Source organism: Chelmon rostratus, chromosome 8 (genome assembly GCF_017976325.1).
Source record: "Chelmon rostratus isolate fCheRos1 chromosome 8, fCheRos1.pri, whole genome shotgun sequence".
In the NCBI taxonomy this organism is placed as follows: Eukaryota; Metazoa; Chordata; class Actinopteri; order Chaetodontiformes; family Chaetodontidae; genus Chelmon; species Chelmon rostratus.
The window spans coordinates 1,204,913-1,231,631 of NC_055665.1; the positions used below are offsets into that span (position 1 = coordinate 1,204,913).

A 26,719-nucleotide genomic window follows, 5' to 3' on the forward strand; every position below is an offset into this window, starting at 1 on the left:
TGCCGCTCTTCACTGGAGCCGCGTCAGCCAAACCAACCAGCTAGTCTTCGTCAAGTGTTCTTCATCAGGCCCCGTTTGAAACCCTTTCTTATCAAGCTTAAATCTCCCGCTGGTTGTTCTTCCAGTCCGGACTGAGCTCACTGATGCTCCTTGTCTCACTGTGATGAAGACTGACTGGTTGGTCTGCTAAACTTCCCCACTTCCAGTAAGACCAGCACATGTTTCAGGACTGTCCCCAGACTCAGAAAACTCTTCTACACATGGGACAGTCAGGCCTGCAAACTCTCCCAGATCCTCCAGCAGGATCTCGAAGACGAAGCTTAGCTTAGCTTAGCTTAGCTTAGTCTAGCACACCACAAGTTGGTCCTCAGGAGACAGACAGATGTTGACTGTGAGGAAGTCTAAGAAGAAAACCAAAGTTGGCCTGGAAGGAAGGAAGGAAATTAATCTGAAAGCTGACAGATGACTTTAGGAAATGATCAGCAGGAAGTGAAATAAACAAATTTAGTAACGAGTTGGATAGAACGGGCAAAAGAACCAGTACGCTGGCTTCAGTAACGAGCTGAAAATCATCAGCTTAAAGCTTCATATCATGAGCTGAGTGGTAGTTAACCTGAAACTAACCTCCGACCTCTCGGTCCGCCTCCATCCAGACAGCTGCTTCCTCAGCCAGGACCAGGGCGGCTGCCAGAACTACACCATGATGTGGTTCTTCGACACGGAGCAGAACGAGTGTTCTCGCTTCTGGTACGGCGGCTGCGGCGGCAACGGCAACCGCTTCAAGACGCAAGAGGACTGCGAGGACCTCTGTCTGACGAAGAGCCGATGAGGAGGACGTCGCCGGATCGGGCGGAGAAAATCACAGCTGCACACCGACCAGCAAAGCCTTCGAGAACACGCACCTTCGGGGAAAAACACCAAAGTCTGTGAATGATTTCAAAACCTTTAGCTTCTCCGCTTCTCCGTCGTCTGTGACGAAGACTTGCTCCTTTGGTTTTCTTCCTCGAAGGTGCGTGATTTGTTTCCCCGCAGCAGCTTCGCTCTCAGAAGTCCTTTTAAACCAACTTTAACATTTTACACCATGAGACGCTCGTCAGACTCCTCAACGCTTCTTCAGGTTCCTTTTAGTTTTCAGGTGCTACGTCAGCGAGGCGGGTGGGGGCTGGTGTGTTTCTCTGTAAATGAGCTCGATGTCCACAGAACGTCTGAACTGACGGGAAACGTTTGATTTGTTCGGCTGCTGGAAGACAAACAGCTGATTTTTACGTTAACAAACACGTTCCTGTTTTTTCCCCAATATTTAAAGACTTTTTCCAAAGTTAGTGACATGATGAGAAAATGTTGTTTTTTTTGAAGAAAAGCTCCAGTTTTTATGAATAACGGCAGATTTTTAAAAAGACGCCACAGCTTCCAGACATCCGACAACACAAGAGAAAATATCTGAGTCTTACTTTCACGGCTTTGGCCTTAAATTGGTTCTGAAGATGATTTTCTGTCACGTGATGTCATCTGACATTCACGCTGTGATTGGCTGGCTGTGTGCATGTGACTGAAACGTCTTCCAGGAGAGAACGTGTGCGCATCAGGTCGTATTCTGCCTCTCTCTCCTGTCAATTCAAGCAAAAGTAACCGAACATGTTCTCACGAGAAAAGATTCAGAATCAGCCTTTAAAAACCTGCGATGCATCACTTTCAGATCACTGAAAGAACAGAAAACACTGAGGACGTGAACGCAGACGCTGCAGCTAAACTCTAAACTCGAAGGAAGAAGCTGGTGAATAAAACCTTTTTAAAACTGATGGACCAAACTTTGAAAATAAGACCCAGATTTTAGCTTTTACAAACTTGTTGAGGGTCAAACTGAGCTGGAGCTGCTGCAGCTGCCTGGACGCCGGGTTGACGGGGTTCATGTGTGTTCCTCATGTCTGTTCAGTGTCTCGTTTATCCCACAAACACAAACACGAGCCCGAAGCGGCTGCAGAACAGCTCCGGTCCCAGTTTGAGCCTTAAAAGGTCTGAAACGTTTGTCTGCTCTGATCGACGAGGTTTCACTCTGTGTCGCCGTCTGTAGTTCATCACTCTGACCAAAGGTGCTTCATTTAAACAACAATAAAGACGTAAAGGAAAACGAGTTCTGCTTGTTTATTCAAAGAGGATTCATGTCTGATGGGATTAAACCTGCTGCCACTGCGTTTCTGCTGCAAAGACGCTAAAAACGAGCAGTTTGAGACGAGCTCCAGATGTTGTCAGCTGTAGCCAGCTAGCTAATTAAGCTAACATTAGCTAAAGAAGAATTGGAGAAAAAAAAAGCTAATCAGCCAGAATAAATTAGCTCTGCTTTATTTTTGAGCCCAACAGGCCTGCCAACCTTGCAGCGCTCTGATTGGTCAATCACTGCTCGGGGGCGGGGTTTAGTGAACGGTCAATCGTTTTAAAGTCAGGTGTTACTACCAAGGGGAAGATGGTTGGAGGTCAAATTTAGCAGCACAGAAAACAAATAGCACAACATCGAGGAGTTTTTGTCTCAGAAACAAACGAACCTGTTCAGAGTCGACAGAAAACCTGAACAACCGATCTGACGATGATTGTTTCGCTCATTTCTGATGACTGATCCATTTTCTTGCTCATTCATGACGCTGAACATGTTTCCGTGATGAGACGTCACTGAACGGCTTCTTTAACATTTCAGAGACAAAACAGTTACTTAAGAAAAGAATGTGATCATGAATCAATAATGAATAATCAATAATCATTCTTGAACCTCATTCCTGCATCATTTCACTGAATGAAACAACTGATCAATAAGTTCAACACAAAGATGACGAGCTGAACACATTTTATTTAACATTGATGCAGGTCACATGACTCTTTGATGCAGGTCACATGACTCTTTGATGCAGGTCACATGACTCATCTGCAGGTTTTAACATTTTGACAAACGGAATCTTTTCAAGATTCGGACAAGTTTCAAATCCAACTTTATTTTTCTCTGATTACAATAACTTATGTACAAAATCTGCTGAGACACACAGAGACAGACAGAGAGACAGAGAGACAGAGAGACAGGTAGACAGAGACAGACAGACAGAGACTGGTGAGACAGAGACAGACAGAGACCGGACAGAGAGACAGAGACAGGCAGACAGAGACAGACACAGCGAGAGACAGACAGACAGAGCTTTTCAGTGTGAATGTCTCGGGTCATTCCAATAAACAGATAATTGAGCTGCGGCTCCGTGTCAGTCGTGTTGTTGCGTCTCCACAGAACGACGTGACGCTCTGATTCTTTTAGTCTTTTGAAGCTGAACGTGTCGCGGAGCTGCTGCTGTTCGTGCCGCAGCTCGCCCTCACTTCCACACTTTGACGATGCCGTCTCTGGACGAGGTCACGATGAAGCCCTGCGTGGTCTGAAAGGTGGCGATGTCGGTGATGATGTCATGGTGTCCCACAGGGAGGGATTCTGGGCCGCGGCGGGGCGAGTCCTCCACCACGCCGCTCTTCTGCTTACTGTGGATCTCCTGCAGAGACACGACAGTTTCTAACCTTGCTCTCGCTCGCAGAGGCATGATGGGAAATAAAACACGTGTGGACTCCTGGTCACACCTGGAGCACCTGTGCGGTGTGTGTACCTGTTCGTGTGAACCCACCTGGACGACTTCAGTTCCTTCGATGATCTTCCTGCTGTACAGAACAGACGGGCAGTGCAGCGAGTCGTTGGCCCCTCCAGCCACGATGTACGACCTCTCGGGATACGCCAAGTCCCAGAACCTGAACAGCACAGCGGAGCGTTACTCGTGTATTTAACACACCTGTTCAGGTGTTCTCAGTCGGCTGGACACTGATGATGCCGATGTTTTCAAAATAAAAGATCTGAGGCTGAAACATTCATCAGGTTTCATCACCGACTCATCTCACATCACATGACTTCTCACTGAATCACAGCTGAGACGTTTCCAGAAACGATCAAATCAAAACGGGAACGAGTGAAAATGGAAATGAGACACTTCTGTTGGCTTCATGTGTTAATGTGAGGAAGGTTACAGCCTCCTCATCCTCCCCCCACACACACACACACACACACACACACACACACACACACACACACACACACTTTGTGTTGCTGTGACGTGTGTTGTTGTGTTTTCTGGTTCAGACCTGATCCTCATGTCAGATCCAGCAGTCAGCAGCAGAGGATTCCCATCGGCAGGACTGCAGTAGATCCCATGAACACTGTGAGGAGACGGCTGGAAACACACACGCACACACACACACGCACACACACACACACACACACACACACACAGTATACAACATGATGATTGATGCTCAGTCGTTTGTGTCACCTGATGAGCGTCTGTCTTTTATCTCTGTGTTTGGTCTCCTCCAGCTCTTTAGCTGCTAAATGTTCACCAGATGCTCGGATGTTCTTCATGTTTGAGAGATTTAACACAGAAGGATTTAGAGATCATCAGAGTCCTCTGGTGTGTGAAAACTGGTTCTTTAAATAAAAACATTTGTAGAAAATCTCATTTCTGTACAAAGTGACGTTAGACTGAATCCTAACTCTGATCTTAAATCTGAACTCGGCTCACGTTTCCAGCTGTGTGCTAAATAACACACACTGATCTCCCAGCCTGTCAGCGGCTGAGCTGCATTGTGGGTAATGTAGGCGCCAGGTTTCAACAAGAAGAACATGTGGAATAAAAGACGATGTTTCTGAATCTGCTGCATCAATCTTTTTTAACTGTCCATCGTGAGACAGACAGACAGACACACAGACAGACAGAGTGAGACACAGAGTGAGAGAGACAGACAGAGAGAGACAGACAGACAGACCTGCATCTCAGAGAGTGGAGGTGCAGAGCTCGCCCACAGGGTGAACTTGCGGTCCCCGGTCTCCATGTCCCACATGGACACTTCATTGTTCCCCTGGACGGCTGCAGACAGACGGACAGACAGATTATCAGAAAGCTTTTCAGACCTGAACAATCGCACACAGATGATGATCCTGGTCGGTTCAGCTGAAAATGAGCTCGTCACATTTAACTCATTAAACACCGGCGCTTCGGCTTCCGTCCTCTCACCTGCGATCACGGATGATTGGTAGAGCGGATGCATCAGCAGCCGTCTGATTCGTGCTCGGGCAGGGTGGGAGTGGTTTGAGATGGGAAGCTGAAACCGCATATCCCAGCAGGCCATGGTGCCGCTGCTCGTACCTGTGGAGGGAACGCAAGGTTAGGAGGTGAAAGGACAACGACGAAAGACATCCTGTCACTGACCTCGGATCCATAACCTCAAGTAACACGTGTGGACAAACGCAAATTCACATGAAGTAATTCCATGACTTTCCAGGTATTCCAGGACCACGTGGTTTTTATCAAGAGAAGCTGCGATAACGTTTTAGAAAGATTTTCACCTTCGCTTCAATCTGTCCAGCAGAAATGTCCTCACTACGCTGACATGTCCTCACTACGCAGAAACGTCCTCACTACGCGGACATGTCCTCACTACGCAGAAACGTCCTCACTACGCGGACATGTCCTCACTATGCAGACATGTCCTCACTACGCTGACATGTCCTAACTACGCTGACATGTCCTCACTACGCTGACATGTCCTCACTACGCTGACATGTCCTCACTACGCAGAAACGTCCTCACTACGCTGACATGTCCTAACTACGCTGACATGTCCTCACTACGCTGACATGTCCTCACTACGCGGACACGTCCTAACTATGCAGACATGTCCTCACCACGCTGACATGTCCTATGCTGACATGTCCTAAATATGCTGACATGTCCTATGCTGACATGTCCTAACTACGCAGACATGTCCTCACTACACGGACATGTGCTAACTACGCAGACATGTCCTCACTACGCTGACATGTCCTCACCATGCTGACATGTCCTAACTACGCTGACATGTCCTCACTACACGGACATGTCCTCACTACGCTGACATGTCCTCACTACGCAGAAACGTCCTCACTATGTGGACATGTCCTCACTACGCAGACATGTCCTCACTACGCAGAAACGTCCTCACTATGTGGACATGTCCTCACTACGCGGACATGTCCTCAGTGCGCAGACATGTCCTCAGTGCGCAGACATGTCCTCACCACGCTGTCATATCCTCACCATGCGGACATGTCCTCACTACGCGGACATGTCCTCACTACGATGGTTTAAAACTGAAACTGGTCCTCACAACGACAGCAATACAAGCCCGCCCACACACACCTAGGCAGAGCCAGCACTGGTGCATGTCGACGGTGAAGGAGGTGATGAGTCCGAGGCGGAGGTCGTGTCGGAGCGTCCAGGCGTTGGAGTTGGAGCGAAGGTCCCAGCCGACCAGCGAGCCGTTGACGGTGGCGTACGCCAGCACCGACTGGGCGCCCGAGTTGAAATGGTGGATGTCGACCGCGCAGCCGTCCTCCTGCAGGTCCAGACACCTGAGAGGAAGGACATGTTAGAAGGAGACGTGTCGTCCATCAGTGCGTGCGTTTCACCTGTGGAGGTGTTTCTGGTACCTGGTCTGGAACGGCTGGACTTTGGGGGATTTTGGTGGTTTATTTGCTTCGACTGCCAGCAGCTGGATGGACCCGTTGTCCGAGGCCACCGCCAAGTAATGTGACCCCTGACAGAAGGTCAGCGTCTTCACGTGGCCGCCGATACGAGAATAAGTCAACACCGACCTGCGGGACCACAGTTCAGACACAACAGTGCTGAAAACACGCAGCGCGAGAACAGGAAGTGAGCGAGACGTGTTTCGGTAACCTGCTCCTCCTCCTCGCTGGTCTTGTTAAAGACTCACCTGGTGGTCGTGGTCTTTCCCTCCATCTTCTGACTGTCCCACACTTTAACCGTGCCGTCGTTGGACGCCGTTGCAAAGATGGAGTGTTCGTCCGAGACCCGGATGCGGTTCACGGCGGCTTTGTGTTCATGAAGGTGGGCGACCAGCAGACCTTTGGGGTGCCACCCTGAAACACACATTTACAGGTGTGATGAGACGACATCAAAGCGTCCGGGTGGAAACGAGTCGAGTGTGTGTGTGTGTGTGTGTGTGTGGTATATATCCAGTATGTTACCGGGTGGAGGGGGTCGACTCTCCCACTCTGCGCTCTCCATCATCTGCTTGGCCATGCGCTCGGCGCTGCACTGCTCCCTCTTCTGCTGCACCAGCTGCTGCAGCTCCGCCTTGCAGGTGTTGATGCGGCGTTGGTAGGCGGGGCCGCTCGCCACCGACTGCAGCACGGGCACCGTCGGGGCCACGGCGCTCTTCCTGATCTGACTCGGCGGCCCGTCGGCGGCCTGCGGACACACGTGACTTATTTAACTGAGCGTTCGACGATTATCTATTCACGTCACCACCGACAGGTCAGTCCAGTCACGTCCTTCGAGCCAGGTGACACTTTGAGCGTGTTCATCCGCCGTGGACGACTCATCACGTACTTCCTGGTTTACAGGAAGTGACTTAGTTTCAACTTGAATAACGTTCTCATTAATCTGACAATAAAAACTGATTTTCATTGGACTGCAAAGATGTTCAGCCTGGAAACGTGAAGCCTCAAATATCTGTTTTTATATGTTAAAAACAATCTGTGACGACAGTAATGAAGAACTTCATCTGTTCAGCATCTCATTAAGCAGAATTTAGGATTGAAGCCAATTAATAAAAAACATCATCTTGAAACCATAAAACCCAACACGACCACAAAATGAAAATAGTGAAGCTTCAAGGCGCATAAAAAGCAGATCCTGGCACGCTCAGAGTGGAAACTTGGCTCAGATTCAGACTTCAGTTCAGTGTTTGACGGATCTGAAGGTGAGACGGAGACGTCCAGCGAGACAGGAAGTGAAAACCAAGCGACCCAAAGACATGCAAGGCCGCAGACAAACGAGTCCAACGACGACGTCAGCTCATGACAAAAAATAAAAGGTGGAATGAAACTGCAAAGTACTTTTACTCAAGTACTGGACTTGAATATTTGAGGTACTTGTACTTTACTCGTGTATTTTCCTTTCATGCTACTTTCTACTTGTACTCAGCTACGTCTTTACGTCACTACATTTATCTGACTGCAAGATTTTTACACACAAAACAGAAGAAGAGTTTCTAAAACATGTTTTGTTAGAAATTAAACGACCCAACAGCTGAAACGATTAGTCCATTAATCAATTAGTCCATTAATCAATTAGTCCATTAATCAACCAGTCCATTAATCAATTAGTCCATTAATCAACCAGTCCATTAATCAACCAGTCCATTAATCAACCAGTCCATTAATCAATCAGTCGATCGACAGAAACTGTTCTACTGATCACTTCATGGTCATTTTTTAAGCAATATTCTTGAAGTTAAACTCTTTAGGTCTAAGTATTGATCGCTCTGTGATCAGAAACTCTCCGTCTGTCTGAACCACATCAGGCCTAAAAACCGGTTCACGTGTTCGGGATCAGAACAGTGCTGGTGTGAATGTGCACCGGCCCCCGGACACACCCGCACACCTCAACCACACCTGCACCACACGCAGCATTACAGCGACAGCGTTACCGTGGCAATCTGGGCGGAGGGCGGCTCCTGGGATCCGAACATGCTCTTCCACTCCTCGTTCATGGTGGAGTCCTGCTTCGTGTGCTTCCTCGCTGCAGGTACACAAAAACAGGATGTCAGACAATCAACTAACGAGCCTGTAAATGTTTGGCGAAACACTTCAGAGGAGCGAGACGCCGCCGCGATGCCGTTTCCACAACTGCTAATGATTACACACTGCAAAAAATGACGATCTGGACTCTGGCTTTGGGAGCGCGTGCCGGGACACAAACAGCCCATAATCGCTTTGTTTGAGACGTCGTGAAGAGTCGACAACCTGTTTAGGAACGGAGCGAAATTATAAACATGAACAGACCAAACGTGTGAAATAAAAAGGGAATTCCTGCATTGTTTCCTAACACTGAGCAGACGGACACGTCTTGCAGTGTAGATGTGCAGCTCGCACAGAGAAAGTGATTAATGTGGGGGGGTCAGAGAGGGGAGTTTCCTCCAGGCCTGGCTGCAGACGGCAGTAATTTACTCTGCTGAGTGGGAGAAACATGTGGAACACAGTGAGTGTTGATCTGACCGTGGAGACACAAACATCTGGATGTCACAGGACAGACAGGAGACACTGAAGGTGACTGATGTGTTCAGTCTGAAGCACACCAGGTCTGATCCTCGCTAACGAGCCACCACAACAAACACACATCAACCCTGATGGAAACTTCTAGACTGTAATATGATCGTCGATTAATCTGCCCTTTGTTCTCCAGATGAACTGTTAGATAAGATAAGATAAGATAAGACTTTATTAATCGTTCGCTGGGATGAGACATTAGTGAACGCTGAGATGTGAAGACGGTTTGTTAAAACAGCGTTTTGTTGTCTGACCAACAGTCAAAAAGTTGTTTGTTTGTTTGATTATCAAAGAAAAGAAGAAAACCTTCAGATTTGTGAAGCTCACACGTTTTTAGTTGGTTTTTTTTGGCATTTTTGCTTTAAAACATGATTTCCTTATCAATTATTGATGCTTTATCAACTTAATCAATGATCAGATTGATTCTGTGCCGACCGATGAATCATTTCTGCTCCCGTCTTTATTCAGAGCGATTCATCGTCGCTGTGATCTGACGGTGAAGATGAATCCTACAAACTGATTGGTTAGAGGAGGACAGTTATGATGATAATGATGATGACGATGATGATGATGATGATGTTTTTACAGTCACAGCTCAGTGAGCCTCGGTGACACAACGCTGATCATTTCAGCCAAATAAACTCTGTTCAAAACATCTCGCCAACGTTCCCACACATCAAACATCAAAGTCGAGCGTAGAAACGTACGATCTCACATCTTACAGACCTCGTGATCTGTCCTCTAGCGCCGCCCTGCTGGTTTGAAGCTCAAATGACGAGATGGCAGACTCAACGTTAACCCGACGTTTGGATTTTAATGAACTTCCTGATCTGGACCTGAACCTCTGTCCTCTGACTCACTGATGAGCTGCACCGATTTTAAAATAAATTTTACTTGATTTTATTCTTTCTATCTTCTCTATTAGTAACTTTATTCTATTGCTAATATTCATCTTTCCATCTTACACATTCTCTTTATTCAGTTTCCATCCTTATTCTAACTTTTATTGTTGTTATTATTATTATATTATTATTATTATTATTATAAAGACGGTTTATTCTCCATCATTTTCTGTCAGTTTTTGTGTTTTTTCTATGTGAACTTAATAAAGTTTATTATCATTATTATTATTTGAATATTTATCTTTGTGATTCGACTCTTGACTCCTGACATGGCTCATTTATTCAAATCCATTTGCATTAGTAAGTTTAAACATTGATATTGATTTGTTATTGATTACCAGCCAATGTTTCAGGATGTGTTATTGAACTTGATTGATCGTATCGTATGTTCACTCTGTGGAAACCTGATAACTCAAACACGGCTTTCGTTTATTTCAGTTTTCACTCTGCAGTAAATGTTTAAAAGAGAAATTAGAACAAAGTAACAGAAAAAGTCACTTTGATCAGTTTGTTTCTGAACAAACTTCAGTCTGACTGGAACTGTTTTGGGTTATATCAGGTGAACATTTGTCCCGAGCGCTGCCTTCTCACTTCCTGTTTCCAGACACGCCGCCTCAGATGCTGATTAAACTTTTCAGTGCTGGTGGCTCTAATCTGGATCCTGATTCTGAACTCTTTAAACTATCTGTTTAAACTTAAACTAAATTAACACAAATGTCTGGGACCTGAACTGATTCCCATCGATAGCTTTCAGCCATGATTTCAATCAAATAGCTCAACAATCAAACAACTATTATTTTCATTATTGATTATTCTACTGATTCTGACAGAAAGCAGACGTTCTCCTCTTATCCAGGCAGATAGTTCTGGTTTCATTCATCCAGGTTTGTAGACTTTAAGGTAGAAAAGTTAAAAAGCAGCTTGTAACGTCCTGGTTATTGTTAATAACCCGCAGACCGGGCAGCTTTCATGACTTTCTCCTCACGCTGTTCGGCTCCAGCCTCGACATAAAAAAACTCCTTCTGAAAAACCTTTTGGATCACCTCACAAACACAAACACTGCGTCCTTTACCTCTCTTGTCCTCGGCCTCGGCTTTGGGTTTGACCAGGTCGACCTGGCGTCCGGTGATGCCGAGCATGGCCAGGTCGATGACGCCGGTCTGGGCCGCCTCTCCCAGGTGACTCTGCTCGCCCATGTTGGCTTTGGCCTTGTTGGATTTCAGCATGAAGTCTTTGAGCGCCAGCAGCTTGTCCTCCTCCGCCTCAGTCATCCCCTGCACAGACAGGGACAGAGTGAGCGCCGAGGTCTGCGAGCAGCTGCAGGAACCTGGATTAGTTTTCATCCGGGACTCGAAGACCACTGAGAACGTTTTGGACTGCTCTGCCAGCAGGAAGAACACATGAACACTCACATGATCAATTAGATGTCAGAGCCATTCGCTTCGTCCATCGAAGCCCAATACGAGCTCCAGTGTTCACACACAGTCCTGCTGCCACAAACACTCACCACAGCGCCAAACGTGGATTCATCCGCCGCTGAAAATAGTCCCCAATAAATGCTCTACTTCCTCCTGTTTGTCTGATAAAAACGACGCCGAGCAGCTGTTTGAGGAAACGACTGAACCTTTTTAAATATGGAATAATATCTGTGAGGTGTTTTTAAAGACTCACGTCTTCAGTAGGAACCAATGATCTGCGAGCCACAGACAGGAAGTCAGACAGAACCGAGAGACGGACCGACGTGGGATTTGTTGACAGGAGAAAAATAAAGAACAACACTGAACTTGTTTGTAAGTGAAGCATATTTTCATGAACCTACAGATGGTGTTTTTTCTGTTGTTTGGAGTCCAGAATAGTTGATCCTGGATGTGGATGCGTGATCTAAAATATTCTGGAAGTCACATGACAGAGTGATGGATTCGGATTTTAAACTGAAACTGCTGGAGGAGTTTGGTCTGTTGGTTTGACCGGTGGAGACCGACAGACACTAGCTGCGTTTCCATTACAGTTGTTCGCAAAATAAAGCAATATTTCTAAAATTTTGGCAAAGTTCGAATGCGACTTGCAGGTGTTTCCATTGAACAGTGTTTTGCGAACCAGCCGAAATTCTCGTAAGTTCTCGGACGTCCCGCGAGATGTGTGTGCGTGCTGCTAACACAAAGCCCTGTAATTACAAAGCACATGCTGAATGTGAAATAAAGAAATGATCTGTTGACTTAGAGTGATCACTGATTTTAATGGCCTATTATTGATCACTTTGTTATTACGCGAGGCTCCTCTGACAGCGTCGGCTCGCTCCGACGGCGTCGGCTCGCTCCGACGGCGTCAGCTCGCGCCGGCGGAGCAGCAGCAGAATACAGGACTGTGAATTACTGAAGTGTCCTTTGAACATATTTTCTATCAGCAATTATGTGTAAATATTAAAGTTAATGGCGTGCACGTGTGTCTCCCACATAGCTGAGGTGCACACACTCATCACGATCGCAAACACCGTGCTGTACATCTGTGCGCACGAGTGTCTCAGCCAGCGTGACAGCTGGAACAGCTGGAGTGTTTTTGTCTTTTACTTATTGAGATCCAGAAAACATACAAACACTACAAAATTGACAAGACGTTATATCTGACTGCATGCGGTCGGCCTGAAACTGGGAGTCGGCTGACCTCAGAGACGTTTAAATGCGAAAAAAATGTTTCCATTACACTTTTGCGATACACCTAAATATCGACACGTCTGAAAAACCACCTCATGAGAGCGAAAAAATGTTTTTGCGATATTTGAGAGGATTTTCGAAATTTAGGTGTTTCCATTACTGTTTTTTTATTGCGATATTTAGGATTTGCGCATTTCTAGGGGCAATGGAAACGCAGCTACTGAGGAAGAGGAAACAGATGAAGGAAGATCAGAGAAACTGAGTGTGTGCTGTGAAATCTGTGTGAACAACAATGAAAACACCTCGGGGACCTTTGAAGACCACGAGAATCACTCAAACCCGGTCTGAGTCCGTCTCACTTCTGTGCAGAGGAGTCACAGAGACGGCGTCCCGGTCTGTGGATAATGTTTCACAGAAATGTGGTTTTTCCTCAGAACATTAAGACTGGAACTCGTGTGTGTGATCTGCTCTGTTTGCCAGATGGAGCTTTTACAAAAACAACTGATCTTCATCTGAAAGCTCTGCGTCGCATGTGAGGGGCTCTGTGTTTGATCTGGATTCAGTTTAGCCGGGCCGGCGTGTGTTTACCAAGTATTTACTGTAAAAAGCGCCGCGTTCATCACCGGAGTCCCTGCCGGCTTCAGGACCGTCTGTTTGTTCTGAGGAAGTGCCTCCAGGGTCCATGAATCTCCTCACAGACGGTCTACAGACGTTTTCTGGTCCTCCTGCTTTAATTCTGAAGAGTTTTATGAAGCATTTTAACTTCTGTGATTTGGATTTCACGCTCACGATTTCGAAAATATTTCTTTTAATTGCTCTAAAAAGATTTCTTCTGATTCGGATTCATTCATCAAGAGGCCTGAATCGTACCTCGTTTCTGATTAGAGCTTCAAGACGGAGCAACTTCCACGTTCACACAGGAGACAGCCAACCATCGTTAACCCACACATCTGTTTCCACGGTTACCACTCTGACGCCACAGTAACGGCAGTCTGCAGGACCGACCTGAGGCCTGATCTGCATCAAGACCTCGGTCTGCTTTGAACGAAGTTGTTTGTACGTCGCGTCACATCTGAAGTGCAAAGAGTGTTTCTATTTCCGGCTGATCGCTGTGATCAAACTGATCGCCAGATCAAACTGATTGCTGGGATCAAACTGATCACTGATCAAACTGAACCTCGTCAAACAATGAAACACAACACAGGAAGTAACACCTGTGTGAGTATGAAGGATGTCAGAGCGCTGCAGGAGGATTTTACTCATTTATTAAGGAATATTACTTTTTATCGCCTCTGCGCTGCTTTGTTGGCGTGTTGTTGTTTCTTGTAACATAATTTAGTCGCCAGACGAAGATACACGAACACAATCTGGGAACGATCTGAGGATCTGAGGAAATGTGGCGGTGATAAATAAAGAGAAGATACAGCGAATGAAACATTTCACAACAGATGCTGCTCTGAGGTCTGTTCTCACAGCTCTGTGACCTGATGACAAACAGGAAGAGCCCAAACAGCATGGAGGACGCACAAAGACAACAACAACACACAGACGCACGCACACGCACACACACACACAGACAGACAGACAGAGAGAGACACACACACACACACACACAGAGACAGACAGAGAGAGAGACACACACACACACACACACACACACACACACACACACACACACACTTCCTGTCATCAGTCTGTATTTATAACGTTCTAAAGTTCAGAGCACTTTGTGGGAAATCTGCGGCATGGATTCACTGGAAGTGTGTGTGAGTCAGTGTGAATGTGTTCATGTGTTGTTGTCGGCTGATGACTCGCAGTGTGTCGCTGCCCCCTCTGGTTCAAACTCTGTTGTGGTCTTTTACACGCTCCTTTCATACCCTGAAGCTTCTCTTCACAGCTGAAAACCCAGAGTACTGATTACTCTCATGCACTGATGATAAACTTTGTGCAGATTTGCAGCAGATTTCCTGCTGGAACAATCTGCTGTGTTGACCTGAGTTTGTGAGCAGACCGCCAGCAGCACGGTGGGTCCATCGGTCACTTCACTGATTACACAAACACAATCTTCAAACATGAGTCAACCGAGGTTTGACTTTTGGCTTTTTGGAATGAGCTGAAAACGACCCGAGAGCCGGCGGTGGGATCTGAAGCGAGCCGGACAAAACACTCTGCTCTACACTGATCGATAACCCGCCTGAGCAGCGCTGTTCTGACCTGTGAGAGCAGCTTCTTGAGGAGCTGTGCGATGGCCGGGTCCTCAGGAGTGGGGCATTCTGGGATAGATCCAGCGCGCTTCTTCTGCCGGAGCAGCAGGTGGCGGAAGAGGCTGGCGATGTCTTTGGAGCGCAGGGCGTAGTCGAAGATGGAGCGACTGACCGGCTCCTTCAGCACGCTCAGCAGGACCAGCTCCTTATCGATCTGAGGAGGAGGAGGAGGAGAGGGAAGGGTGGGTGAGGAGGGTGAAGATGTGCCGGGATCGAAGGACAGGAAAAGGCCTGAAGATGAAGACGTGAGGAGGAGGAGGAGGAGGACTCACCTGGATGATGGGCTGGGTGATGAAGGGGTTGAGGTGGGGCATCAGTTTGCAGTAGACGTCCGCCACGTTGAGGTGCTGAGCGATGACGGTGATGAAGCCCACCGCCCCGTAACGGATCCACAGGTTCGGGTGACACAGGAACGGAGCTACGGGGACACGGTGAGGACAAACGACACGGTGAGTTCAGTGGAGGAGAGAAGTCTCCTCGCATGTTGAAAAGCAGATGCTAACAGGCATCTTCCAATAGCGCTCATACAAAGTGTAGCTATCTTTACATGCTAATGCTAAAAACCAGCTAATTTCATTAGCTTTAGATGGATTTTGTCTTGAACTGCGATATCCGACAAGTGGACATTTTGACCTGTTGGTGGCGCTAAAGGAAAAGTCAAAGAATCATCAGACCGTCCAAGCAGGTGCTCTGACACCCAGCGTGATGAGCGCGTCGCTGGTCTTACCGATGTCGCTGACGAACTCGTAGATATGAGGTTTCTGCAGCAGGCCCAGCTGACACATGCAGGTGAGAGCGTTGAGGGCTTTGTAGATGACGAACTCCTCGGTGTCGCTCAGACCCTGCTGGAGGAGGGGCTTCAGGATGGAGGAGCTCTGCCAGCCGACGTACGCCGCCACACCTTCAGAACAACAACACATAGCAGAGAGGAAACCGCTCTCAGACCTCAGAGGACAGACGACAGCGTCCACTGTTAGCACACAGTGTCCTGCCGGTCTCTGCTGGGCTGCCTCAGAACTGACTCAGTCCAAAAATGGGCAGAAAGGTGGAGCGTGGGTGGAGCTGAGGTGAGGCTGAATGAAGCCTGGTTGATGAAACCTAGCAGCTAGCGGTCACTCAGAGCAGCCATGCTCATAATCATGCACAACTTTAAGCCTTGATCTGATTTAAATGAGCGAGTTATATAAAAAAGACAGCAAGAAAATTAACTACAGAGACCAGAACAGTTTCTGTCCCAGGCTGCAAACATACTTCTGCTGTAAAGTTGGACATTTTAATATGGAGGTCTATGGGGATTGACTCACTGACAGCCTCAAGTGGCCATTTGAGGAACTGCAGTTCATTTCATATATTGTTATTATACAAATATCAGTGACAGTTGCTTTAAATATCTGCAGTGAAAGCACACATTCATGTGAGATGTAGTGTTTTCTAAAAGCTGAGACTCAGCCTGAAGTCCTGGACTACTGGACTACTTACCCACGATGCTGTCGAAGAAAGCCCCCCGCAGGTGCCAGTCATTCTTGTCGTTGAGGAAGGTGATCATGTGTGACAGCAGCACGTCGTTGGCCTTCTGCCGGCCGAAGAAGACGCAGAGGCGCGTGATGCCGTTCTCCATCAGCGACTGTTTGACGATGTTCTCCGAGTCGCTCAGCAGCGTCACCACCTTCTGCTGCACCATCTCATGCAGCGCCTGCAGCTCTGAACGGGAAACACACACCGGCGTCTGTCACACTGATCGACACCTCGCCCGCGGCGGACGTCGGCTCACACCTTTCTGTACCTGAGTCGTAGTTCTCGTTGGGGTGGAGTATTTCCTCCGTGTCCTCGCCGCTCAGGTCCTGTTCCGTGTTCACGTTGTTCTCCTGAACCAGCTCCAGGAAACGCAGCGCGCTCTCCGCCAGGTGAGCTATGTTCTCTGCACGCCACCAATCAGACGAGAGTTAGTGCTCAGCTTTAAAGGCAAAGATTTCTGAGTTAAAAAACTGACAACATAAAACACAACAGCTGATGTTTCACATGAACACAATAACACACACACAGTTAAAGGTTTGTTCTTTACAGATACGGAACAGATGTTCTTCACATATCATATCATATATGATACGATACGCACCAATTTTGATAATTTGGGCCAATTTCTCTGAAATCTGCTTTTTTCTTGTTGCATCACTGACACCAAGAAAATAAGTACAGACATCTGATCCTGGTTAATCCAGTAAAGAGATTCAGGTTCAGATTTAAACATTAAATTTCAGATCTTTTCCTTAAAGGATAACTTTTGTTTTTTACAACCTGGACCTTATTTGTAGCATTAAATACGACCATTTACTCACCCAGACAACTTTGGTGGCATTTGGAGTCGTTTTGAAGAAATTAGCCCCAGAGGAGCGGCGCGTATATCCGTATAATGCGAGTACTCGGGGCATCCATGCGCAGCCTCTATATAACGCATAATCTGCAGAAACTCGTTCATATTCCAATATTTAGTTATGATATGCTGGTGCTATTCCCCTCTGAGCCCGTGGTGGCATGTTATCAACATCCGGCGTCTCTAGACAACTACCTCTGACGTGGATGATGTCATTACCGAACGCCGGGCGCTGCAAGCAGCCAGCCACAACACGGCTGACTCTGCGGCGGTCGGCTACGAATACGCAATAACGAACCATAGCTGTGCCAAACTACAGCTAAACTAGCCGACCAGCTCAGAGGGGAATAGCACCAGCATATCATAACTAAATATTGGAATATGAACGAGTTTCTGCAGATTATGCGTTATATAGAGGCTGCGCATGGATGCCCCGAGTACTCGCATTATACGGATATACGCGCCGCTCCTCTGGGCTAATTTCTTCAAAACGACTCCAAATGCCACCAAAGTTGTCTGGGTGAGTAAATGGTCGTATTTAACGCTACAAATAAGGTCCAGGTTGTAAAAAACAAAAGTTATCCTTTAAAGCAGCTCACAACAATAAAAGCGGCCTTCACACAGTAAAAGCCACATATCTAATGAGTGATGCTACAGTTTAGAGCAGCGTTTTCCAACACTTGAACCCCTTAAAAAGACCTTTTTGTAATTATCCAGTACTTTGTGAAGACAATCTGAATAAATAAAGGTGTGTTTTTCCTGTTAATCATCTCGTTGCCTCTCACATTTATCTCGTTGGGTCCTAAACTGCTCGTTTAGACCTTTAACCAGTAAATAAACTGATCACAAGATGAGATTCCATCCAGATCTGTCAGAGGGATTGAAAACAGCTAATGTTGTACCATAATGTCGGGAACAGGAACCCTGACATCATTTATTCTGAGCTCGGTGAAATATTCAAACCCACGATGTCAAATTTGTTCATGGCTGCACTGATCCAACAAATAAACATGTTCCAGATGTTTCCTCTGTGGCGAGCCTGGCACGGCGAACGCTTCGCCACAATCTAAAACATTTCTGTGGATGTGAGTGACGAAACCACCGACCTGCGTACGCCAGCCTGACGATGGTGGCGTCGTCCTGCGCCAGGTGGGCGATGCCCGGCAGGATGTACTCCGGGTAGATGTTGACGTCGTTCCTCGGCACCTCCTTCACCAGAGCCAGCACCTTGGCCAGAGTGCGCACGGCCTGAGCGCGCACGCGAGGCACGGGGTCGTTGCAGAAGTGCAGCAGGTAGGGCGTGATGCGGTCGAGCAGGATGTCGACGCCGAGCCGCGGGGCCAGGTGCAGGGTGAGCTCCAGCGCCGCCAGCTTGGAGTCGCAGGAGTGCAGCGTCTGCAGGCAGGAGGTGATGACGGACACCAGCACGATGAGGCCCTGCTCCTCCCTGGAGCTCAGCGCGCCGTCGCTGCTCTCCGAAGAGGACGAGGACGAAGAGCCTGGAGGAGAAAGAGTTCGCCTTTTGAAAACAGCAACACTGACGAAAAAGAAATCCTCAGAACAACTAAGACCTCAGACCCTCTTCCTCTCACCTCCCCGCAGGTTGTGCAGGATGTTGTCGAGGTCTTTGCGGATGACGAGCACTCGCTCGTCTGCGGACTGGAACGTCTCTTTGGCGAACTGAGCCATGTACGGCTGCAGGAAGGTGTAGAAGATGTCGGGGAAGGCCTTCCCTCTCTGCTGCTTCAGGTATTCTTCTGCTGTCAGACGCTTCTCCGGCTCCCGCTGCACCATCTGAGCCACCTGAGAGAGGAAATCACGCCCAGAACACGTGAACGAGCGTTTGTTACCCTACAGCTCGGCTGCACTGGCGATCACACGCAGATCAATTATCAGTTCACCAATCGACCTTTTAAACTGCAGACTCGTCATGGCAGGAGAAGCTCAGGTGAAACAAATTCAATTAAAGTTCCATCAAAAGTCCCAGTGAGCCAGTATGCACAACATCATGACTAATCAGCTGTCAGTTATTGATTACCAGCTCCCGGACGCTCCGGTCCTCGATCTTCATGAGGACGTGCTCCGTCTGGAAGTGTCCTTTACGATACGCCAGCAGCTGGGACAGATCGAAGAGAGGGACGCCCTCTGTGAAGAGCTCTGCGATCACACAGCCTGAAGACACAGAAGAATACACGCTGTCACCTTCATCTTCATCGCTGTTTAAATACATGAACGGTTTACGCTACAAAGCTGCCCGTCAGGTAAAACAGGTCTTATAGCTTGATTTGACTGTCACTCATTGGACAGTTCGGACGTTTCAGTTGTTCTGAACTGGTTTATCTGAAGCTGCGACCAGCTAATTCACAGCGAGCTGGATCAATACTTTTCAAGATGAACTCCAAACAGGAAGAAGTTGATATAATTATTAAACAAATAGTGAAAAATCATCTGCAATTTCGTTCTAAGGGATAATTTACTGAATATCTGTGCATGACAAAATAATCTAGACATTAAAATGAATTATACCATGGTCTGGGTGAATACTCGATTCTGATTGGCTGCAGGGTGTCGTTAAAAAGTGTTATAGGACACCTATAAAAGAAGTTCCGGTCAAATAGCCTGATTGTTCTAAATTATTGCGCTGGCTCAAACGCTAGTTGGTAACCGTGGCAACAGAAACTCAGGTGCACTTGTCCTCTGAAATGATACTTTGTAACGTTACATAACGTTAATCAATCATCTCACTTCCCTCCACTGATCAGGCCGAATATAAGAGCTGCGGCCGACTGAGCTGCAGGTTCTGGGGCCAGAGCTGGTTACCTTGGCAACGCGTCACAACGAGGGATATTAAATAGTCGCTCAGCCGCTTCTTGTGAAAAACTTAGGATTTTAACGGTAAAAAACAACATTAAGGTATTCATAATTGATTTAATATTTATTTTTTTCGTAAGTGACCATGGTATAAGCAGGATAATGCCCTTCGAGGTGTCCATTCATCATTTCTGATAATGGACACCTCGTCGGGCATTATCCCTTACGTAAGTCCACTTAAAGTAGTTCATCCAAGCAAAATATTCAATATATTGAATTTATTTAAGTCAAATATTCGAGATTCAAACAATAAAATGTCATAAATTTTGCATCTGTAACTTTGAAAGTAAAAACTGATTAAAAAATCAAGTTGAAACGACTGATTATTTTATTTTATTTGATCATTTTCAATGATCAGATGACTGCTGATCATGAGCACAGTCATATGAACAACACTCGGCCAATCAGACGGCTGCTGATCATGGTCATAGATGTGATGAATTATCTGAAATCTGATAAGATGCTTTGGAAAACACTGAATTCTGTTTTGCCTCTAATGCAAAAGCACCAACGTTTTAGCGGTTTCTTCTTCAGGTTTGTGTTTCTCTACCTGCAGAGAAGATGTCCATGGCCTGCTTGAGCTCCCCTCTGCTCCTCTGGTTGTTATTGGTCAGGTCCACCAGCGGCGTGTTCTGGTCGCTCTCGGTGGTGAACATGCTTCCATCCACGAACCTCTCGGGCGCGATGTAGCACGTCCTCCGCCTGGACGTGTCGAAGAAGTAGTTGAAGTCGGCGGGGTTGTCCTCGGGCAGGTATGTGGGCTTGAAGCTGGCGAAGTCGGTGAGCAGCACCCAGTTCCAGCTGGTCACCATCACGTTCTCCGTCTTGATGTCGCCGTGGCGGACGCCGGCTTTGTGCGCCTGGTCGACAGCGTTGAGGATCTGGAAGGCCAGCCACCGCTTCTCCACGTTGTTGAGGAAGGGCCGGGTGCTGATGCGGTCGTACAGGTTGTCCCGCACGTACTGACGGAACAAGATGGCGGCCTTCTCCGTCAGGGACGTCTTCTGGAAGGGCAGGCAGTTCTGGCAGGAATGCAGCCGGATCTTCAGCTCCTCCAGCTCCTGCTTGTAGCTGGTCAGAGGCAGCGAAGGGTCCTGGATGGCGAAGACTTTGACCACCACCAGGCCCTCCCGGTGTTTGGCCCGGGCCACCTTGAAGAAGCGGGTGCTGCCCAGGCTCTTGTCGTACTCATGGTCGTGGATGTCTGAGAAGTAGCTGTCCACAGACAGGATCTGTGAGGGGGCGATCCCTGCCAGCTGATTACCCATCACACCTCAGCGCACGTCTGTGGAGAAGTGACAATAACAATCATTTAAAGACGCTCGGAGCAGCATTTTGTTATTTCTAAAACATGTCAATGACTATTTGACCTTTTCAGGACAGGAACTAAAGTCTCTGGTTCAGGACTCAGGATACTTTAGGCAGAACCAGGTTTCAGGTTGCTTTGAGTGATCTTTATTCTTAATGTGAGCTAGAAAAGCAAAATGAAACAGAGACAGAGGAATTTCTGGTGATGGTGCCTCAAAAAAAACAAAACAACTGCTGTTAAAATTAAGATTAACTTTTCTGACATGTTCGTGTCTTTAATGTGACCAAACATCTGGATTTCACCAGAGGCGAACATTCACATCCAAAACAAACCAGATGTGGAGCACATGGATGTATGATCAAACCTCTATCTCAGTTAATGCAGCTACTGAAGAAGAAGTCACATGACTGAGCAACACAAACAGCACTATGACAGCGCTAATGTAGCATACTAGCTAACCGTAGCTCCCAGGATTACAAAATAATAACCCAAAGCATTCGCATAAGCAACCACCGCATTAAAACAATTAAATTAAAAAACGCTTTGCATTTATTGTTACCGGCTGACAACGAGGCTGACAGGACCGCTGGTATTGTTTTTGTTGATGCTGTTTGCTTTAGCAGGCTTGCCAGCAGTCGACGTCCGTCCGGTTCCAGTGATGCTGCTAACGGTAACAAACTTCAGCCTGAGCGCAGAGTAACCGACTTCATGTCGTCACTCGGTGCGTTAGCTACGACAGCCGTCCAGGTATCACACCGTTCTGCCGCCGGTGGAACACCCCGCCGCGGTAAACGAACCGTAACCGTGAATAATACCCAAACGTAGCAGCCTGAATCACGTAGTTAGCTAGCTAGCACTTTCCAGCTGTTGTTATGAATCCGGGTCAAACTGATAACTCGTGAGCGCCCCTATTGGTGAGTTTTAATTAACCCAAAGATCGTCTATTAGAAAGAAGAACCACTCACACTTCCATCATTAACACCGTATACAGAACCAGTAAGAAGCAGACACAAGAGTCTCTCCACAGGCCAATTAACGTTAGTCATATGGTGTCAATAAGCCTGCAACTCTTAAACATCAATATACCCAAAAATTCTAAATTACATATTTACAGTTTCAAACACACATCTTTTAATATGTATATAGCATCATGGTCAAATATAAATCCAGTATGCTGTATATACCATATAAACATGTATATATGCCTATACTATACATATCCACATACTTCATTTATACTCATTCAATATTTATTCCTTTGCACTATTTGCAGAAACAGTTTGACTTGTATATAGACATTGTATGTTGTTGTTTTTTAATAAATATCCATATATAATAATTGTATGTACATTATAGTTCGAGATATTTGTCAATTATTTGAAATATTTGCATATGAATTTGTTTGTCCTGAGGGTGGCGCTAGAGGAAAGGTCACAGATTCAGAACTCTAAAATGTTCGTTCTTCGAGCAGCAGTGAATTTCATGGCTATCTGTCTGACTTTGATATTTCTTGTTTATAAGTGGTAATTTTGAGCTAAATGTGGAGTTTTGATGAAACAAATTTCATGTCAATTTAACCAGCATTGATATGTTGTTCTGTGTTGCTCAGTTCAGCAGTAGAGAGACAGCAAATAATCTTTTTAGACATATAATTAGAAAGAATTTAGTTTGATGTGTGGCTGTTGAAGACAGAATCTAAGTGACATTTAAAGGTGTTATATACTGATATTCCTTCAGCCTACAGAGGTACAGAGCACCTGATCCACCTGAAGAGCTGCAGCATCATGCAGCACATTGGCAGCATCACATTGAACCTTATTATTTTTCAAGAGAGGCATATTCAAATGAAAGTAAGAATGAAATGGAAACTTTGAAGGACAAAGCTAAATAAATAGAATTATTCCAGGACAGCACAAATAAGAAATAAGAAAAACTAAAGGAAGAATTCAAAAACTTCCACTAAAAGCCATTAAAAAAATGTATTCATCTTGTTTTTATAAATGTAATATCTAAAAATGGTGATAATATTGTATAAAAAAGTAGTCATTAGTTTTTATAAACAGTTTGATTGAAAAAGTTTAATTAAATGAATGAATGTGTCTTATGATGTATCAATTATATATTCTATTGATTAATAAGCACTGAAAAATCTATATCAGTCCGGCTGACTGTTGACGCTGTCACATTTTCATCACTGAGTAAGTCATCATGTGTTTCAGACACGATCTATGCTCGAAGAAGAAGGAAGTTTCTGGCACCGACAGCACGCGAGAGCAGCCGTCCGTCTGTAAAGTTAGACTGAACAATACAGGAAGTCAGACGATATAGCATTCAAATTAAAAACGTAGAACTAGTCCTTTAAAACAGACTACGTTTTAGCTATAGTTTTGTGATTGCAAATTAATTTATTCTTTGCGTAGATTTTAGCCTTGAGATTATTGATTTTGCAGTTGCACCTTTGATTTTATATTTATAACTTTACATTGTTAGAAAAGTATTGTTTTAGACCATCAAAATAGACCAATAAAGGAATCAGTATTTCTTTACCATAAATTAATTTATTTTTGGGAAATAAAACAGCATAGAGAACATAAAACAAACGTTCTTAGACTGATATAGAATGAGATTTTTGGTTGAGTTTAATAAGCAGTCGTTGATTTCGGCTCAATTTAGCTGCAGAAGACGTAGCTTGACAGTTGGCTTCATGGTTAAATCCATCCAATTGGCTAGTTATCTACCAATTCAACAAACCACACTACTACTACTACTGCTACTATTACTACTACTGCTACTACTACTACTACTCCTACTACTACTGCTAATAATAATAATTATTATTATTATTATAATGATGATAATGATAATGATAATAATATCTCGAAAAGACCTGATTATTTCCGGCCCACCCAAAGTACGTTGATTTTATTTTGAAACGGTGTCCGGAAGCGTAGTGCTCATTGCCTTCAGTGAACCTGACGTGGTGGACTGTGTTCTGTCAGAGAAAAACGCTCAGCGGTGGGATTTCACGGAAGATGCTGAAGAAACGGGAGCTGCTGGTAAGTTTAACAATTACTGACTTTTCCTTCAGGATGACTGCCCATTAAACGACATTATCCACCTCAGTGTTCGTGAAACCAACGCATGTTTAACACCGAAGCCTCTGGAGTGAGACAAGCCGCCGCGACGGGAAGCTAAGCAGCAGGTTTGTTTGGTTAGTTTACCTCCCGGAGCAGAGCTCTGTGATCCGCTGTTAGCCTGCTGCTGTCACCGGGGACGCTAATGTTAGCTAGTGAGTCCGTGACTGACATTGTGGTTTGTTGACATGGAGTCGGACGAGTCGTGGACAGCAGCGTTTGTTGCTGTTGAATGAGTTGAGATGTTCAGTTTCCGTCACTTCGCTGTTCGTCCTTGTTGTGTCGTATCGAACCTGAGAGCAAGCCGCCGCCGGCGGTAGCTAGCTAGCTAGCTAACCGTGGCTAACATGAACGTAAACGACCTGTGTGTGTGTGTGTGTGTGTGTGTGTGTGTTGCCTCGTTAGTATCTGATGCTGCAGGTGGTGAACTAAGGTGCTGATTGAAATGATGTGAGTGTTGTATATAATTAATGTGATTCTTATAGTTCCAATAAGTTAAAATCAGTTCACTGATTCCTCGTTGAATTGGTTTATTAGATAGATAGATATACTTTATTTATCCCAAGCTGGGAAATTGCAGTGCAGCAGCAGCATTACACACAGTGAAATAAGACTATAAAGAACAAACTATACATAATAAAATATCAAAATAGCGAGCAGTAAAAAGATTATATACATAATAATAATAATAATAATAATAATAATAATAATAATAATAATAATAATAAATAGCAAAATAGTAAACAGTAGTAATGAAAAATTATTGTTTTCCTGTGTGTGTGTGTCATTTCATAGTTAGCTACATTGCAGAGTAAAATGCGGTCTGAAATATTAATAATATTAAATATTACAGTCTGAAACTACATGACATGACAGAGAGGTAAACTGCATTGTGTTTTAGTCTCGTAGGTTTTGTGTTTCTTACCTGTTTTGTAATGTGAAGCTTTGAACCTCTAGAAAAAGCCCTTTTTTTCTGTTTGTTCACTGCTTGAGGTGCCAGAAATGCTGCAATTTTGAATCACATCTTAATGAATGTTAAGAACCTGCAGCCCAAGATTTTAATTGATATTTAAATCAATAAAATCCAACACACACAACATTATACGTGAAAAACATCCAGCGTGTCAGCATGTTTGTGCAGAGCTGCAGTTCAGCAGCCACAGTCTGATGCTGTTAATAATGATAATCTTACAGTGTTGTGAAAAAACAAAATGTGATCACCTTCTGATCCTTTTGATCTTTTTTGTAAATATCTGCTGATTCTGAATCTGATGCAGCAACAAGTTTTAAACACGTTGTGACAGGAGCAACTAAAGACTGGGAAAGATGTGGAACGCTCCAAAAACACCTGTTTGGATCATTCCACAGGTAAACAGGCTGATTGGTAACAGGTGAGAGCATCATGATTGAAAGGCTCAGTGGTTCACAGCGAGGATGGAGCGAGGTTCATCACGTGATTGGATAAAGAGATTAATACCTGGACTCAGGAACACTTCAGGAAACTGAAGTCAGGAAACAGTTTGATTGTGATTCAGTTTTTATGTCCAGACTTTTTTGGGGTTGGGCTTATATAACTTTAGTAAAAATGTTCATCTTATTTAGTCTTTACCTGACACTGAGTCAGCTTAATTAAGTGTCACTTAACTGTATGTTATCTTAAAATAAAGATCACTTATTGTGATAAGAAACCAATGAGCTCGCTTCAGATGGGGAGCAGCTGCTGCTGCTGCAGGAGGAAAAGATTCAGGAGACGACTCTTAAATAATGAGTCCTCTGATGAAGTGATGTCTGCGCAGTCAGAAAAGTCTTCAGAAGAAACCTTTCCTGTGTCCTCACCACAAAATTGAAAGGAACGTCTAAACTAACATTGTTCATTTTGATAACAACAAGTTTTGTGGATGAGATTAAGTCAAAATAAAACTTTTTGGCCACAATGAGCAAAGTTATCCTCCGACCTGAACCTCATCAACAACAGAGCGGCGCATGTAAGCCGACCCGAGAAGCTGACAGAACGAGAAGCTTTTTGAAAGGAAAAA

The 26,719-nt window shown here is 45.5% G+C and overlaps 3 protein-coding genes across 4 annotated transcripts in view; 2 read left to right on the top strand and 1 right to left on the bottom strand.

Annotated features, from left to right (window-relative positions):
• col6a4a (collagen, type VI, alpha 4a) overlaps positions 1–2,114 on the top strand; it is a 59,234-nt gene extending 57,120 nt beyond the window's left edge. For both annotated transcript variants that reach the window (XM_041941663.1, XM_041941664.1), the window contains one exon: positions 654–2,114. In XM_041941663.1, coding sequence (XP_041797597.1) covers positions 654–829 — 176 coding nt within the window. In that variant the 3' untranslated portion in view covers positions 830–2,114. The remainder of the gene's footprint in view (positions 1–653) is intronic.
• An 845-nt stretch (positions 2,115–2,959) lies between these two features.
• pik3r4 (phosphoinositide-3-kinase, regulatory subunit 4) lies at positions 2,960–22,410 on the bottom strand. Its single transcript, XM_041943156.1, has 21 exons — positions 22,109–22,410; positions 20,791–21,525; positions 19,408–19,541; positions 18,962–19,172; positions 18,476–18,868; positions 16,782–16,916; positions 16,478–16,699; positions 15,726–15,899; positions 15,271–15,416; positions 14,949–15,152; positions 11,156–11,357; positions 8,563–8,654; positions 7,097–7,319; positions 6,823–6,988; positions 6,539–6,703; positions 6,249–6,460; positions 5,085–5,216; positions 4,837–4,937; positions 4,156–4,244; positions 3,648–3,768; positions 2,960–3,518 (listed from the first exon to the last, which is right to left on the bottom strand). The coding sequence occupies exons 2-21, from the start codon at positions 21,506–21,508 to the stop codon at positions 3,348–3,350; spliced, it is 4,011 nt and encodes a 1,336-aa protein (XP_041799090.1). The 5' UTR covers positions 21,509–21,525; positions 22,109–22,410; the 3' UTR covers positions 2,960–3,347.
• A 2,136-nt stretch (positions 22,411–24,546) lies between these two features.
• The window catches only part of atp2c1 (ATPase secretory pathway Ca2+ transporting 1), a 42,973-nt gene continuing 40,800 nt past the window's right edge, over positions 24,547–26,719 (top strand). Inside the window, exon 1 of the mRNA XM_041943367.1 lies at positions 24,547–24,605. Coding sequence (XP_041799301.1) covers positions 24,582–24,605 — 24 coding nt within the window. The 5' untranslated portion in view covers positions 24,547–24,581. The remainder of the gene's footprint in view (positions 24,606–26,719) is intronic.

Excerpts from the sequence above, each read along its gene's own strand:
- pik3r4 (XM_041943156.1), bottom strand. The coding sequence starts at position 21,508 with ATGGGTAATCAGCTGGCAGGGATCGCCCCCTCACAGATCCTGTCTGTG. Across the intron at positions 15,153-15,270 it reads TCACCCAGCCCATCATCCAG|ATCGATAAGGAGCTGGTCCT; the intron begins GTGAGTCCTCCT and ends CCTCCTCCTCAG. Across the intron at positions 4,938-5,084 it reads CCAATCATCCGTGATCGCAG|CCGTCCAGGGGAACAATGAA; the intron begins GTGAGAGGACGG and ends GTCTGTCTGCAG.